Raw genomic sequence first — 16,923 nt, forward strand, 5'->3', positions numbered from 1 at the left:
AGCTGATCTATTTTTGACCAGTATCCCAGGAATAAAATCTAAACTGTCAATAATGGTACCTGCCCTCACATGCAATAAGCAGCTTCATTCACAAGTGCCATGATTATTAGACATTTTGTACCCAACATAGAAGAGTTATTTTAAGACTAGTGGATGGTGTTTGAGTAAAGAATACTATAGTTGGCAAATAAAAACACCAAACTCCCAAATCATAAATGGCATAATCTGGGAGCTTCACTGTCAATTAGTGCTACTTTGAAAAGAATGATAAATAGAGAAATGAAGCTAAGACTCCATATCTGATCACCCAACATTTCTGCATAGAACTAACCAGGTAACTTTAAATTACCTTATTCTGAGAAGTGGGAGAAATGACCTACTCCCATGACTTGCTCTTGGAGATAGCATTTTCAGTGCTCCAGTTAATAATAATAATAATGGTATTTGTTAAGCACTTACTATGTGCCAAGCAGTGTTCTAACCGCTGAGGTAGATACAGGATAATCAGGTTGTCACACGTGGGGCTAACACTTTTAATCCCCATTTTACAGATGAGGTAACTGAGGCACAGAGAAGTTAACTGACTTGCCCAAGGTCACACAGTAGACAAGTGGCAGAGCCGGGATTAGAATCCACAGCTTCTGACTCCCAAGCCTGTGCTTTTTCCGCTGCCTCGCAGTTCTTCCAATTAATGATTCAGCCAGGAATTTCCCAGATATGTTAACTTAGGGGTAATTATCATACATTTTGGAATTTTTAAAATGTAGGTAACTCTGCTTCTCCTTGAGGCTCCAAGTACCAAAATACTCAGGGGCTACATGGGATACAAGGATAACAACTCTCAATTCTCCTTGGTATGAAAGCACCGGACACCTTTGGCAGTTATCTTATTTGTTTAGAGTTTATTTTAACTTACCAAGAAAAATATATCGAGATTCAAGTTATTTAATTGTGTAAACTTCTGTAAAAACACTGATTTGGCTTAGAGCAACAGTTCTTTTGCTTATATTTATGAATGACTTTTCAAACTTATCCAACGTTTTATAAAGAACAATGCTGGCATGCTTTCCTGTTGTATTATAAACACTAAGTACTTTTAATACGAAGTATCCATAGTTCCCTTGGATGTGCTTTATTGACTACAGATTTATTTCAGTTCTACCCCTCAATCCATAGGTACCAGTTACTAGAGAATATATTACTGTTGGCCTTTTGCAACATTCCAGAAAAATGCATTCCCTAAACAGCTTTACTTGTACCTAATTTTTAGCTGTTTTAAGTGTGGCTCAAAATGGAGGATTTTTCCATGTTATTTTTATTTTTAAAAACGAGAAATCCTGCAGGCTGAGATATTTCAGGACTTTAGAACCTCAATTTCATGATTAAAAATCCAGTGTTTATGAAAACACAGCTACTTGCGGACTGAATTTTCTGGGGACTTAAAACTTGTGAAAGAAAGGTTGTGTTGAAAGATGGGCAGAAGTAGTACAAAAGCAACAGCATGGTTTTCTATTACTGGCCTTTTAGTCTTAAAATACCAACCACCAGCCTAAATTCTGTTTTGTTCCCCTAGTCTACAATGATGTTCTTATTTTGGCCCTTCCCAGCACCACCAGTGCTGTGTTCATAGCTTGTCATATCATTCCCTCAAGTAAAGCTTTTAAGTAAGTTTGACACAAGACCAATTGACAGCTGATAGGGCTAGCCAAGCCTGAAGGCATTTTAACTGTATGTAGAGATGGCCCAATTAAAACCATACCTTTACAGCACATACTGTAAGAGTAGCACAACTAAAACTATATCTTTCGGTACATACTGTAAGACTGAAAAGAGAAGTCTTCACTAAAGCACGAACAGGATAGAAAATGCATCCAGTACAGCAAAGTTAGATGTACATGAAAGAAACCTTCCAGTTGAAGAACCTTGAGGGGACCTAACCCTTTCTTTGAAGGAGTTAGTGTGATTCTTCTCCATCCTTTAAAGTGAGCTATTAGACAGCAACCACCCATTCAACCACCCACCCAAAAAGGCACTCTCCGGCTTTAAGTGTACAAGTGACTTCATGGAAGAAATACCAAATGTGCAAAACCCAGTCTGGTTAACTGCTTGGCTTCCTTTTCTTGCATTCCTTATTCTTCATCATATTCAATAAATTATTGCTTAGGAACTGCATCAGTCACCAGGCTTTTCCACAAAGAGCTGCAGCGAATCAGTCCACAGTCTGACAGATCTCTTTCACTTTTTGGTTGAACTCTTCTGGTTGATCAGCATACACATAGTGTCCTGCCCCAAGGATAGCCTGGAAAAAAACAACAGAGGTCAGGGCACTTGTCAAGCAACAAGTTCTTCAAGCATGTTGAAATTCAGAATAGTGGAATGACTATCTTTTCCTGAATCCTCCTGGTTTTAACTGTATATTAAGAGTAGAAAATGAAGTCATCCAGGATCACTAATAATACTGGAATCTGTTAAGCACTTACTATGTGTCAAGCCACCGTATTAAGTGCTGGGATAGATACAAGTAATTGAGTGGGTAAGGAAACCTGTCCCACCTGTGGGTCACAGACTAAGTAAGAGGGAGAAGAGGTGTTTTATCCCCATTTTACAGATAAGGAAATTGAGGCATGGCAAATTGAATTGCTCAGGATCACAGAACAGGCAAGTGGCAGAGCCAGAATTATAACCAAAGTCCACTGGCTCCCAGGCTTTTGGTCTTTGCATTAGACTATGCTGCTTCCATTTCACTTATTCAATGAAAGATAGCCCCACAATCCCCAAAGGTTAGCTGACAGAACTGAGGAAGTTTGAGGGTGTCCGGGCTAGGTATTCCCCAGGGATCAGTATCCTACTTCCATTTTCCTGGTCACTGGTGGCCAGTTCCGGGGTGGGGGTGAGAAAGAAACGGCTTTCTAAATTTAAAGTTATACTCCAAGATTTTTCCCTATAGAACCACCACATGGGGAAATCTCCAAAGCAAAACTCTGAGAATTGAAACTACAGTTTGTTTCCGTATCCCTCTAAGATTTTGCTGTGGCCAGGAGTTGCAGGAGGGCAGGACACCTCTCCCGAGAACTACCTGCCATGGCTCTAGGTCGGATAAGCCCAAAACCAGGGGACACAGCTAAGGCCATAAGATGGAAGTCACCTTTTTGGAGCATAGAGTTCCACCTCTCTCTCAGACCAGGGAGAAGAGCTAGAACATCAAAATAAGTTGAAATGACATTTTTTATTTGGAACTAAGTAACTGTGACTATTCAGATTGGTACAGTCAAAAGGTCATAATGTTTTCTTCATTGAATCAGTAGTGTCCAGCATCTGTATGCAGTGACTGTACGGGGCGGGGCCGGGGGGGAGAGGGGGCAGAAGAGAAAAACAGGGAAAGAGAGAGAGAGAGCAAGGAGACATTTTCACTCCCTTTAAGAATCTTATCTAATAGGCAAAAGCAAAGTAACTGAAAGAAGATGGATAGATAAATAAATCCTTATACAATACAGTACGCAAACTGAGAAGTCTGAAAGTGTTAAGTGCTGAGGTAATAGTTGGAAAGATGGGATCTGGGAATGGGCAAAAATTAAATCAGAGAAAGCCTTCTGGGAGACATGGGGTTTTAGTACAGGAGCACTGCACTAAAAAGGTACTCAATACATACTAATCCTAGTATGTTACTACTAGGAAGGCTTTGGATATGGGGAAAACCGTGGTGTGGTGGATTCGAAGTGGGAGGTACTTCCAGGCAGGAGGAAGAGTTTAAAAAAAGGGCTGGAGGTGAGAGGGTAGATTACAAGGCATCATCCCCAAGGCTGGTATGCCTTAGTTGAGTATCATCCTCGGTAGGGTTCAGAACAGATTCATGAAAGTGAACATCGCAGTTTACACAGTCAAGGCTTATACTTGAAACCAAGCAAGCAGTCACCCACTTACGATGGTCTTCACATGTGAATGGGGACGGAGAGACTGGATAGTATTCCCAGAATTGCCATCTATGCACGATCTGGCTCCATAGATCACAGAGATTGGAATGTCTGGGTTCATCTTACCAATTCGTTGGAGCATTGGTCTTTTTGCCCATCCATAGGGAATAGTCATGTTTTTGAAAGCTGTTTCACCACTTAAAGTAAAAGAGAGAAACACAAAAGAGGAAAAGGCACGTTTAATATTAGTGAGACCTTTCACTTTCAGCAAGTGCTACAGACATACCAAAGTTAATGCTAGGCATTAGCAATACCAGTAATAATTATAATTATAGTTATGGTCTTTTAAGTGCTTACTATATGCCAGGCACTGTTCTTAAACACTGGATACAAGCAAATCAGACTGGACACAGTCCCTGTCCCATGTGGGGCTCACAGTCTCAATTCCCATTTTACAGAGAAGTGAATATTAATAATAATGGCATTTGTTAAGCGCTTACTATGTGCCGAGCACTGATCTAAGCACTGGGTTAGATACAAGGTAATCGGGTTGTCCCACGTGGGGCTCACAGACTTAATCCCCATTTTATAGATGAGGTAACTGAGGAAAAGAGAAGTCAGGCGACTTGCCCAAAGTCACACAGTTGATCAGTCATTCATTCATTCATTCAATAGTATTTATTGAGCGCTTACTATGTGCAGAGCACTGTACTAAGCGCTTGGGATGAACAAGTCGGCAACAGATAGAGACAGTCCCTGCCGTTTGACGGGCTTACGCTGGAATTAGATCCCATGACCTCTGACTCCAGTGACTTGCCCAAGGTCACACAGCAGACAAATGGCAGAGCCAGGATTAGAACCCATGACTTTCTGACTCCCAGGCCCATGCTCCATCCACTAAGCCATGCTGCTTCTAGGTACAGTACAGTATAACAAGTACAGTGTACACATAGAAAATACTGATGGAGAGTACAAAACCAAGCTAAGCCCGGGTGGGATGTAAAGTTGCACTGACCCTTAATTAAGAGCCACCCTCAGCCTCCCTCCTGTAACAAAAGTCCATAAAGGAATCTCTATTGCAAACTTCCATGGTGAGGAAGCACATTTGTATTTGGATAGTATTTTTGCATTGGTGTGGGACATACACCCCAAGCACAAAAGCATCATTTCTCACCTCGAACCCCTGATTCTCCTTTGACAGTGGGAAACCACAAATTAGAGCCTAGGAAAGAGCCCAAACCAAGGCCTCTCTCTGTGAGCAGTGGAGCAGTGCCACCCCTGTTGTTACGGGGGGATTCCGCTCCCAATCATACAAGTTCTCCTGTTCTCTGCATAACGATGGGATACATGCCAATCAATCATATTTATTGAGTGCTTACAGTGTGCAGAGCACTGGACTAAGTGCTTGGGAGAGTTGGTAGACATTCTCTGCCCACAATGAGTTTACAGTCAAGAGCCGAGAGAGTAGCTGTGGTAATGTCGGGCTGGCTGGACAGGCATCTTTATTAGATTTGTTTTTTTGTTGTTGTTTTTATGGTGTTTGTTAAGCGCTTATTATGTGCCAGGTAATGTCCTAAGCACCGCGGTAGATACAGGCTAATCAGGTTGGACATAATCCATGTCCCACATGGGGCTCACAGTACTAATCCCCATTTTACAGATGAGGTAACTGAGGCACAGTAAAGTGATATGGCTTGCCCAAGGACACAACAGACAAGTGGCAGAGAACCTAGGCCCGGGCTCTATCCATTAGGCTACCCTGCTTTTTGACTTGTTGTTGTGAAGATAGAAACACATAAGGTGTACAATTTTGATGGCCTCATCCCCCTAAAATTCCAACTACTTTGCATATTTATGCTGTTAGAACAGAATTTAAAACCCCACACTCACCTGGGTGACTGAACGTTACAGTGGTAGATATATTCTGTCACCGTATCATCTTCAAACATTGAAGCATACTTTCGCTTGAAATCAGGCCTTAAACGTTGCACAAGACTTAAACCTGTTGAAAAGGAGATCGTATTTTTGTTTTACTGATAAATCTGAAGGGAAGATTTCAGTATTTGGCACAAAAAGATAACTCATTAAAAATGAGGTGTTTGTGTTCTGGCCTCTCCCCTGTGAAATCACCACTGCTCTCCTCTCCTCCTAGCCATTGGGTCTGCCCCTCTAGACTGTAAACTCGGTGTGGGCAGGGAATATGTGTTTTTATTATTATACTGTACTCTCGTTCTTTCATTCCATCATATTTATTAAGCGCTTCCTCTTTGCAGAGCACTATACTCCCAAGCGCTTAGTAAAGTTCTTTGCACAGAGTAGCACTCAGTAAATGCAACTGAATGAATGAATGCTCCCGGTATAGTCCTTCCACTCTACTCTTTTCCTCTTACCACTTCATCCTCCTTCCTCCATCAGACTGAAGGAATCTCAAGGGCAGGGATCCCATCTACCAACTCTACTGTGCTCTGCACTCAGGAAGTGCTCAGTAATAATGACCGGTTGGCTGATTTCTCTCATTTGCCCTGTCACACTTTTGGGTGAAGAGACATCAGAGGGTATGGGAATTGCTCGATAAGAAAGTGAGGAAGTAAATGACTGAGGAGATGCTTCACAGAGTGACATTTTAGAACAATAATTGGAGATAGTTTATGAAAAATGACTATTTGAAGACCACAGTATTAGCAAATGAGTTAATTTAGTAAGATAGAATGGTACTCCAGATAAGGTAGCACTGACATACTCCAATTAGCTCAAGTGGTTATATGAAGTGAAATAGAGTATTATTTCTCATATGAATTACTGTCAAATGAATTAGTGTTTATGATCCAAAAGATTAACCGATCTAAATATATTAAAAACAACAGTTACACGGTCAAATATTAACACGGATTATGAATTGTGTATGTATATAAATATTCATCAGAAAAAAATGGTATGCTAGCATGCTAGAGGTCTCACATACTTGTTTCCAGACAGCTGCTGAAATGGGCTTTTTAATCCCTACTCAAGTCAAAGTACTTCAAAGGGGAAGGGGGAGGGTGAGAGGCAAGGTTAAGTGTTCCATACAAGGTAAACTCTGCACTGGCTGCAAAACTAGAGCATCAGTGTTGAAGTGAAAAAGTACTATAGGAAATCCTGGCATTAATATTCAACAGTACAATTGCAAAAAAGTACTAAGAGTGTTATACCAGGTGAATCCCTGTAGATGCTGAATTTTGGTCAGTAAGGAAATAGTGACATTTACTGCCTGCAGAAAAATATACTAAGCACTTGGGAGAACACACCAGAAGCAAAATATAGGTAATCTACATTTTTCCCAAAACACAGAGTAATTTAGAAGATAAATAGTCCAGAACAGTATAAAAAAAAATATTTCAAGAAAAGCTGATTGATTACTCACCAAAGGGCCCTGCAATTCTGAGTCCTGCTAATGGGTTAAATGGAGTCAGTACAGCTCCCAGCGCTTTGATCCAGACCGGAATCGGTCTATCCTGATCGGCATGGTCAGGCCTCTCTGGAAAGCCCCAGGGTTCCACCAAGATAAGATGGCTTACCCTGAGAAAGAAAATTTTAAATTTCATTTCAGATGATCAGTCTCAAGGTTAATGACTTGTTTTGAAAATCATCAGTATCAACACTATATGCTGTTCATATACCAGGTGCAGAACTCTGTACTAGGCATTTGGCAAAATAAATGTTTCAGCATGCTTTTTTAAATACACACTTAGTGAGGTAGTTGGTGAGATGGTACGATCAGGAAGGTGGTTGTGTTTATCAGAAATGAAGTGTGTATTTTAAAGAGACAAAGACTGGGTCTGTACCCAAGGGAGGTGCAGGGGTAACCAATTAACCAGGTACCCAGGAAAACAACCCCCAGAGATCGTTCATGTTGCAAAGTGGGTATTTTGGGGCCTGAGTGATATTTTGCACTTCTCCTGGGGAGTAGAGACCCAACCAGAATCGATGGAATAACTACAATATAATTTCATGCTACAAAGAGCATCCCTGCAGATTTGCCACATCACCAGGTTTGAAGAGGGTACTGCAAGTCCAATCTTTTTTTGTCTTGGTCTTATGAAAGTCAGACTACAGGGAAATAATCAATATTTGACCATAGTCCCTTGAAGTACAAGGCCTGAGTGTCAGAATGACTCACTCTAACTGCTAACTCTGCCATTACCTTGGCTAATCTTTACCAGTGCTGTCTGGCATAAGGCAGCTTTGCCAGTGGGTTGTTGTTTTTTTATGAGCTCTTTTCAAGTGTGGTTCTAAATAGAAAAAGTTGGTTTTATATCCGGATGACATGTGATATGCTCAATTGTAGAGGTAGTAAAGAATTGTCATTTAATAAATGTTCCAAACAAGATAAGCAACATATTAACAAGAACAAAAAAGGAGTAATTAGATGGCTTCAGTAATAAAATTATAGGTAATAACTGTTAAGATTTGAAAAGATCCCACTAATGTTACGTGCGCAACATTAAGATGCTAAGAAAATTAAGTTTGAGTTGACACAATTGGACTTTAATATTCATAAATTGACAGTACTTTTACAAAGGCATCTAAAAAGCAGCATTATTTGGGAGGAGATGATGCAGTAAGTAACCTATTCTGAATAGCAGGCACCAACTGTTTTGGTCCCAAAATTAAGTCAAAACAGTTTTTGAAAAATAAAATAATGATCCCCTGGATTAAAATTAACTGTAGTTTAAATCATACAATGGCATTTATTGAGTGCTTACTGTATGCAGAGCACAGTACTAAATACTTGGTAGAGTACTAAAAATGGGTACATAACAAGCAATATTGTACACATTTAAATGAATATCAAAGGAGAAGTATAGTAGGAAAGAACAAATGTAAATGGGAAACCACAAAGTGGATTTATTCTTCTTCAGTCTTCCCTCCTCCCTTCATCATGAAGGGGTAAAACCAAAACCTAGTCATTTGGCTTAACATTCCTATCACTTGGAACAAATAGATTTTGCACTCCTGAACTCGGTTTATCTTAAGGAACTAGCAGCAGACTTACTCATCTAAATTGATGATTCACCAAGTGAACAGTGGGATGTTGTCAGAAATGATCTCCTGATAGTGTATGCTTTGATAAAAGGCCAAGTGTTATTAGAATAATAGTAATAGTATTTGTGAAGAGCCCGCTTGAGAGTAATAGTATTTGTGAAGAGCCTGTTTGCTAAACACTGGAAAACAAATTTGGATGAGGTAGACCTGGCCCCTGGCCCCCATGGGATTTGTAATTTAAAAGGGGGTGAGGGGGACGGAGGGGAAGAAGAGGGGATTGATAGATTTTTCTTCTAAAACCAATCTCTTTCAAAAGATAATGCTCTTATTGTAAAAGGAAATATCCAATTTGTAAACAGCCTAGAAAGCTTTTATCGAGATGATCTGATTAAGCCTCACAATGATCTTGAAAGTACCATATCCACAAAATAGATATAATATTAACAAGCAAAGAAACTGAATTACTTTCTAGGCAAATGCAAGAACTGAATAGAGAGAGTGCAGGAAATGAGGCTGGAAGTGTATAGATAAGAGACAGCGTTGTTATTGTTATTCTGACAATAACATCCTACTTTTCTCTAAGTTTTTCAAGCACTGAACTCTATTATTTTTCACCATTGACAACTCCAATGTAGGCTTATATGCTTCTATAATTTCTCCCAGGTTGGCAAAATAAATACCTTCCTTGAGAGGGTAAAGTGGGAGGCTATAGCATAAGTATTATATAACTATGGTATCCATATTTTATAATAGAACCTGGTGAATTTAAACAAAGTAAGAAAGGAGGAAGTGGGGGGTAGGGGGAGAGGGGGAGAGATGAAATTTTATCAGCTTAAGCAAGAACCTCCTTATAGCAGGAAGAAATAAAGGCACCACTTTAAAAGAAGATGTAAGATCAAGTTTTTGATAGGAACACATTTTTAAAAGTTTTTACTATTTTAGGAGTATGTATCAAGCTTTCATCTTACTACTCTCAAAAGGAGTTTTAAGGTGACTCTGCTCATGGCACTTCCATCTGCCTCTTCAGAGATCAACACACCCCTGCCAGAATTACTGCAGGAATACATCCAGTTGCCTTCAATTAAGGTTTAAGAAAGGAAAAACTTGCATTCCATTTCATTAACTATTTAAGTAGCTGTCACTCAAAATTGTGAAATTATGACCAATTTGTCAGAATGTAGCACTTAAAATATTATTTCCCTGCCAAAATATTAATGGGGGAATTATCCAAGCGACTCCTACAGTAAAACACCATAAACAAATTTAATTTAACACTTGGTACTATATTACTATCAAGACAGTGAGAAGAAGCCCGGGAATGCTGCCACAGCATTCTAAACAGATTAGCTCCCTCAGTAAAAGTAGTTTTATAACCTGTCTGCTGATCCATCACAATTGGCCGATTCCTTTGACAGCTAGAGGTGCCTCTGTGATTAGGTTCCGAGTTTAGCATTAGCCAAAAAATAAAAATCATATTCCATTGCTCTCCATCATGGGAATCTTCTCTAGTTCAGATACCCCTGATAGTTCATTAGACCAAGCTCCTTGAATGCAGAAACTGTTTCTTCTGTAATTCCTCCATAGTATCCAGTGCGGTTTTGGGTACTTGGTGATCAATTAATAACCTTTCCTGAATTAGTACATTTTAAATTGCTGTTAGTATATTCTGATTGTTCCATGGATCTATCTTCCCTGTTTAAATTGGAAGCTCCTTGTGGGACATGGACTGTGCGTTCATTGGTTCTCTTGTAATGACCCTAATGCTTTACTCATTGAAAGCATTTATGAGATTTTATTAAAAAATATATCTTCCTCAAGTTATTCTATAGACTAGGGAAAGGAGGGCCTTGTCAAGAGGATATAAAAATGGCATGAGGGCAAAAAACAAGAACAAAGCCCTCCTGTAGAGTAACCTGATAACTTCTTTATTTAGCAGACTTTTGAAGCCCATAATCACCCCTTCCTTTTCTCATTTTCTGCTAAAGGTGAACTACAGAAAGAAGCTGCTCAACAGCCTAATAAAACTGCAATAGATTCTGCAAGCCTGGCAGACGGAAAATGAGGACAAATATAAGCCAGAGGGGAAAACTTGGACGCTTCACGTTTCAGAAGATTCCCCTGATTTAAAGATGTCAAAGGAAGATGGAGTAGATAAGCCAGGTAGGTAACTTTGCATGAACATATGAACCCTCAGACACAAAATCCACCTGCAGTAAGACATGAGGGTAGAAAAACAAGCCAATACCCACACCCTCCTCATTTGATATGCTGTCCTAAATAGATTTTTTTAAAATTATGCAATCTGAGAACTTAATCCCCCACCCCCATTTACTCATGACTCAGTCACAGGATGTGCAGCCATGTCCCCGTTGATACTACCACCCTTCAGTTTCTCTCCAACCCCATATGTGCTTACTGTATTGTACTCTCTCAAGCACTTAGTACAGTGCTTTGCACACAGTAAGTGCTCTATACATATGACTGACCGATGTGAAAGTGGTTCCCTGCTATCAGGGAAAGAAGAAAATGTTTTAAAACTTCAGTACATGAAGAGCATAAAAACACAAGTTACTTACTCTAACTAGAGTTCTCCAAAGGTTCTCTAAGATGACCAGTAGCTGCTCTCAGGGCTCATCCTTGAAAAAGCTGGAGGGGTCATCAACATCCTGACCAGGAGGTAGCCAGGCTCCACCCTTCCCATGACCCAACTGAAGCCACCCTCGCTCCCCTCCAGTTTTCTGACAGAGCCAGAACTCTGCAGAAGAGAACACAAGAGGAAAAAAAAGCATCGCCCTCGGGAAAAAGAGGGGAAAGGAAGGCAGATGTGAACACCTGGGGGAGCTACATACCTTGGAAGTCAGGTTACATTAATGAACCCATTTATCTTCAGTGGTAGATAAGAGATTTTGGGTCCCAGTCGATGGAGTCCCTGGTCCCATGAAGGAAATGCGAGTGAGGTTACTGAAACAAGTACTCCTAAATTCATCTCTAAGACAGGTATCTGTTTTAGCCATGCCCAGGCAATATTGGCTGACAAAGGTAAGTATTGTGGATCACATGACTGTCCAGCAGATTTCTTTTATCAGGACATTTCTCAAGACCATCATGGTCGCGGCTTACCCACTGGAGAGGGCAAGAATGATCCTGGAAGGGAGAGTCCTGCCAACTCTGTAATAAACAATTGCAGTTGGCGGGCCAATGTCCTCTTCAAAATGGCCTCCCCATTGAAGGATAGATCCCAGAAGAAAGACATCTTTGTACTGATCCTAAATATTTTGAGTGATCCAGATCAGAAAGGGCCATCCTACTAACATGAAGAGTTGGAGGATATGAAAAAAATAAAGTCCCACAAGATTTTCTGGTTGATGTGAAAATTGGAAACCACCTTGAGGGACCTGGGTGGATATTCAGGAAGATCCTGGTAGGAACAAAGAGAGAAGAAAAGGGGATGGGAAAGGTGAGAAGGCGGCGAAAAAGAATTGTTTACCAGTTCCTGAAGGTCACCTATGTTTTGGACAGAAATACTGCCCACAAAATCAGAGGCCCCTTTAGGTAGGTTATTTTGAAAAGCTTCTTCTTTAAGGGCTCAAACAAAAGCTTGTTCAAGTTGGGGAAAATTATGTTGATGCCCCAAGGGCTTAGGTGGCTTCAGCATAAACAGGTCCTAAAGTACTCTGCTGGCTTACTCTGGAGAAGATGAAATGCTGAGATGGCTAACACACACACTCTAATGCAAGTCACTTCGAAGCCTGCCTGGCCCAAGTGAAAATTTGTTCAGAATTATACAGTAGGATTGACATTTAGAGGCTAGTACTTCTGCCAAGAGGCAAGTCCTGAGGTCAACTGCCCAGTCATCAACAAGATCTTGGACATGTCATTGGACAGACACAGTATGACCACTTCTACCTACTCCAGAGCTAGGCTGCAAACATCCTCACCTGCATGGCAGGATGGAATTCAATCCCTGCCTTGGATGAACAGATAAAGTTGTCCAGGGGCATCTTATGCTAAGCTCCACACTGTGGGTTTTCTGCCTGGCCCCAAGGGAGTATTCCAGACTAGGTATCTCAGTTTTGCTCAGGCCTTGGGCATTTCAAGAGGGAAAAAAGTGGGTATATGCGAACTGATTCCTCCTCCTTTCACTGGGGCATTTGCCATCCCTGCCTCTGCACAGTTCTCTGGAGCTGATGGTAGTTCTCTTGTGGTCCCCAGGGGCCAGTAGCCCCTGCACAGCGCAAAGATTGAAGCCCCATTCAGGGGGATCTAGGGCTGTGACTCAGTTTTAATGTTCTTTCCTGGGAACTAAGTGGTTGACAGTTAAGGCTGATTTTCTACTGTCTAGTAGACTCATTTCTTCTTTACATAGAACATGGTGGGTTTCTTCATTCTCACTTAAAAGTGAACCAGTTTCAGGCTGCTGGGTTTTCCAAACCACGCTTATCTCCAAGACATTTGTGTGCCACTTTAACCTAGGGGTACATTTGCAGCTGAACTAATGTATTTACAATTGAACTAATGTTAGGAAGCCATGTAGCCTAGTGATAGAGCAAGGGCCTGCGAGTCAGAGGACCCGGGTTCTAATCCAGGCTCCACCATTTGTCTGTTGTGACAGGCAAGTCCCTTCACTTCTCTGTGCCTCAGATTCCTCATTTGTAAAAGGGGGATTAAATCCTATTCCTTCATAGTTAGACTATAAGTCCCATTTGGGCCAGGGACTGTGCCCAACTTGTATCTACCCCAATGCTTTGTAAAGTGCTTGCCACATAGTAAGCACTTAATAGTATTATTATTATTAAAGTAGGTTTTGGCCATCTTGAAGCCCAAGTAGAGGGAGACCTTTGGTCACGGGGCCTAGTTCTGTGACTGGACTGAGGACCCTTCCTCAGCCCCCACAGTACAAAAAGAAGGAAACACAGTATCCAATCAGTGGACTCAAGAGCCTAAAGCTACACTAAAGGGGGCAAACATATACCATAAGGTCCTATGGCTTCATCAGGGTCCTGTCAGATAACTTTAATAAACAGGGTTCATTATTTCATATAATAAAAGGGATGGGGAAACTTTTTAAGGGCACCAGTTGGCAATATGGGAGGCAGGGGGAGGGAGAGCTGGAAGTGCTGGCCAAATGAGGGGAAGAAGAAAGGGAATTTTGGTGCTGGCTCCCTCCAATCACTGCTACGCTATGTAGTAACATAAGGTGAAAAGGTGATGCATTGCTAAGTTGGACATGGTGGCCCTACAGTTGTAGTGAATAAAACCCTTATTAATCATGCAGCCATGTAAGTGAGGGGTTTGTATGTGTTTTTTGGGGCACATAATAAGCTCCACAACCTACATCAAAATTGGCTCCAGTGAGGTTGAGGAGTGCCCAGCAAGTTGTCAGAAGGCAAAAATGGAAGAGAAAGGCATTGGCCTCTCTCGGATCATGAGAGACAAAGGCAAGTTTCCTTCTGGTAGAGCTGTTTAGTACTCAGGGAGGCAGTCACTTAAACTTTCTAAGGATGACTGCCACAAAAGGTATCAGAGCAGCTTCCAGAATGACCGCCTGGGCTGTCCCTCAAATATTTACATTCTACATAGGTGGATAAGAGAATTATAGAACAGCCAACTAGAAAACCAAGAGAAGTAGTGGGGAGGGAAGGAGGTTAAATGATCTTTTGTTCCCACGATTACTTTCTTCTTATGCAGCCTTGTGAAAGCATCAGTGTGCCTTGTCTGTTTGTCAATGAAAAACCTCTACAGAGAAACATTTTCAGACCTTGCAAGTACAGTTATGCTTTTGATCCAGGGATTCTTTGCTCTGAACAAGAACGATTATTTTCAAAATAACTACAACAGATCTAACCCACAGGATATGTATGCTTCTAAATAGTTTATGGCAAGGGTAAAGTCAGAAACAGAAAAATGATGCCACATAGTGTTTTGCAGAAAAGAGAACGACTAAGTTCTGCAGAACAAGAGATATGATATAAATATGATAAATATATCATAAATATGATCTGGATTTGATCCTGTTGTTCCCTGAGGAAGTTCAGGTATAAAATATAAAAAGACTTGTTCTCTCCAGAGTTAACACTTAAGAGGTTTGTTGGTCTTAAAATTTTTGCTTAGAATGGTAGAAAGTCAGCTTTATCTTTGCATGCCTCCTGTTAAATTTATCAGGGTAACACAGTTATGCAGAATAGCTCCATTTTGGCAGAAAGCAAGAGCACTTGGGCTGCCCTAAATTCCCAACAGTTCAAGAAATTTAGAAGACTTGAACCAATATATTTGACTTTTACCCAAAGACTATTGGAGGGGGAGATGGAAGGAAGATCATAAGAAACACAAGTGCTACACTTGGTGGTAAAGCCACAAAAATAATTTTATTCACAAATTAAAGCGCCATGTTGAGAACAGTAACTATTTAAGAGCAGTTAAGATTCAGTATTGTTATACCTGAGAAAAATTCATTTGAAAATTTCAAAAGCCTTATGGTTTACTTACCTTCAGACAAATGATAAAGTTTTCCTATCTTCTTTGTTGCTGAATTGTACTTTCCAAGCACTTACAGTGCTCTGCACAAAATAAGCACTCAATAAATACGATTGATTCCTTACGCTTGTCTCACTAAAGAGCTCACTGTAAGGATTGATTGTTGATGTTCCTTTAATAACTCCCGAGTTTTGCACAACCAGAAACTTATGCTTCCTTTGAAAAAGTCCAATTTGCATTATACTACAGTGTATACTGCAAAGAGAGAAGCTATCCAATGCACTTATAGGCAGAGAATGTATCTTACTGTATTCTCCCAAGTGCTTAGTACAGTGCTCTGCACACATTAAGCACTCAATAAATACCACTGATTGATTGATTCACAGCTACTAACCTCACTTACCTTGATGGATATTTTAGTGAATAAGCAGCAGCCAGGAATCCACCCAAGTTGTGCCCAAGTAAGATCATTTTGTCCAAGCCTACTGCACACCTCCATTCTTCAATTGTTTCCACAAACTGGTTCTCCGCTTCTTCTGCATCTGTGTCAAATGGTGGCCTGCTACTTCTTCCAAATCCCAACAAGTCAAAGGCATATACAGGTCTGTCTTGGCAAAGATCTCCAAAGTTTAGTGCCCAAAGTCCAACCCCACCTCCAAATCCATGGAGAAGAACAAGTGGAGTTTTATCTGAAAGGCTTTGAGAAAATTTGAGTGTCCATATTTTATTTCCATTGGATATGAAGACAGCTTCTTTGCTGTATGTGACAGGGACACCTAAACAAAACAGAAAACAGGGTCATACATTCTACTCAGGTTAACTCTACTACTTCAGTGCATGTCCAACCCTAGATAAGCACGGTCATTTTAGACCAGAGATTTCCTCCAATTTACAAGTGCAAACAAAAATCTGATGAGTAAGATTTATTTGTTTCAGCCAAGTGTTCACAAAATGGTAATTTCCAATTTGGCTAGATTCACACCAATCTTGGTTTCACAACCATCAGTAGTGACTTTGCTCTTTACTCTGTTCCCTGGGGGATTATACCTGGACCATAAAATTGGATCAAGCTTAGGCCAATAATTTGTTCCTGAACCCTGAAAGTTCCTAGCATTGCCGTAATAACTTTTTAATGAAAGTGAAAATTGACTCAATACTCCCAGACTGTATCAGCTGATTTACAATACAGAGGAATGATGGTGTTCTAACTCACTTGATACTGGACCCGTAATCCAAAGCAGTTTGAATAAATTCTCTCAAAATTTACCATAGATTTTAATGAACATAAAATGACAGACAGTGAGACAAACCCTGCAGCTCCCTCCGCTTTCCTGCCAACAACATCATATCAGTCTTTGAAAGTGCTGTACAAATAAGAGGCAGATTTTAATTGCACTAGAAATGGTAACTAAACAATTCAGGTAGAGTCAGGATCTGGCTTAGTCACATGGGGCCTGTTCACACTTCACTGCCCAATTTATGACATCTTATTCCAAATTTATCTTCAGTTTATGCA

The 16,923-nt window shown here is 40.5% G+C and overlaps 1 protein-coding gene across 3 annotated transcripts in view; it reads right to left on the reverse strand.

Moving 5' to 3' along the window:
• Positions 1-882: 882 nt before the first annotated feature.
• The window catches only part of ABHD5 (abhydrolase domain containing 5, lysophosphatidic acid acyltransferase), a 39,231-nt gene continuing 23,190 nt past the window's right edge, over positions 883-16,923 (reverse strand). For 2 of the 3 annotated variants that reach the window (XM_029070174.2, XM_029070176.2), the window contains 5 exons: positions 15,811-16,183; positions 7,312-7,466; positions 5,802-5,913; positions 3,922-4,108; positions 883-2,299 (listed from right to left, as the gene is read on the reverse strand). In XM_029070174.2, coding sequence (XP_028926007.1) covers positions 2,210-2,299; positions 3,922-4,108; positions 5,802-5,913; positions 7,312-7,466; positions 15,811-16,183 — 917 coding nt within the window. In that variant the 3' untranslated portion in view covers positions 883-2,209. The remainder of the gene's footprint in view (positions 2,300-3,921; positions 4,109-5,801; positions 5,914-7,311; positions 7,467-15,810; positions 16,184-16,923) is intronic. The other variant, XM_029070178.2, reaches the window with a different exon arrangement.

Source organism: Ornithorhynchus anatinus, chromosome 8 (assembly GCF_004115215.2).
Source record: "Ornithorhynchus anatinus isolate Pmale09 chromosome 8, mOrnAna1.pri.v4, whole genome shotgun sequence".
In the NCBI taxonomy this organism is placed as follows: Eukaryota; Metazoa; Chordata; class Mammalia; order Monotremata; family Ornithorhynchidae; genus Ornithorhynchus; species Ornithorhynchus anatinus.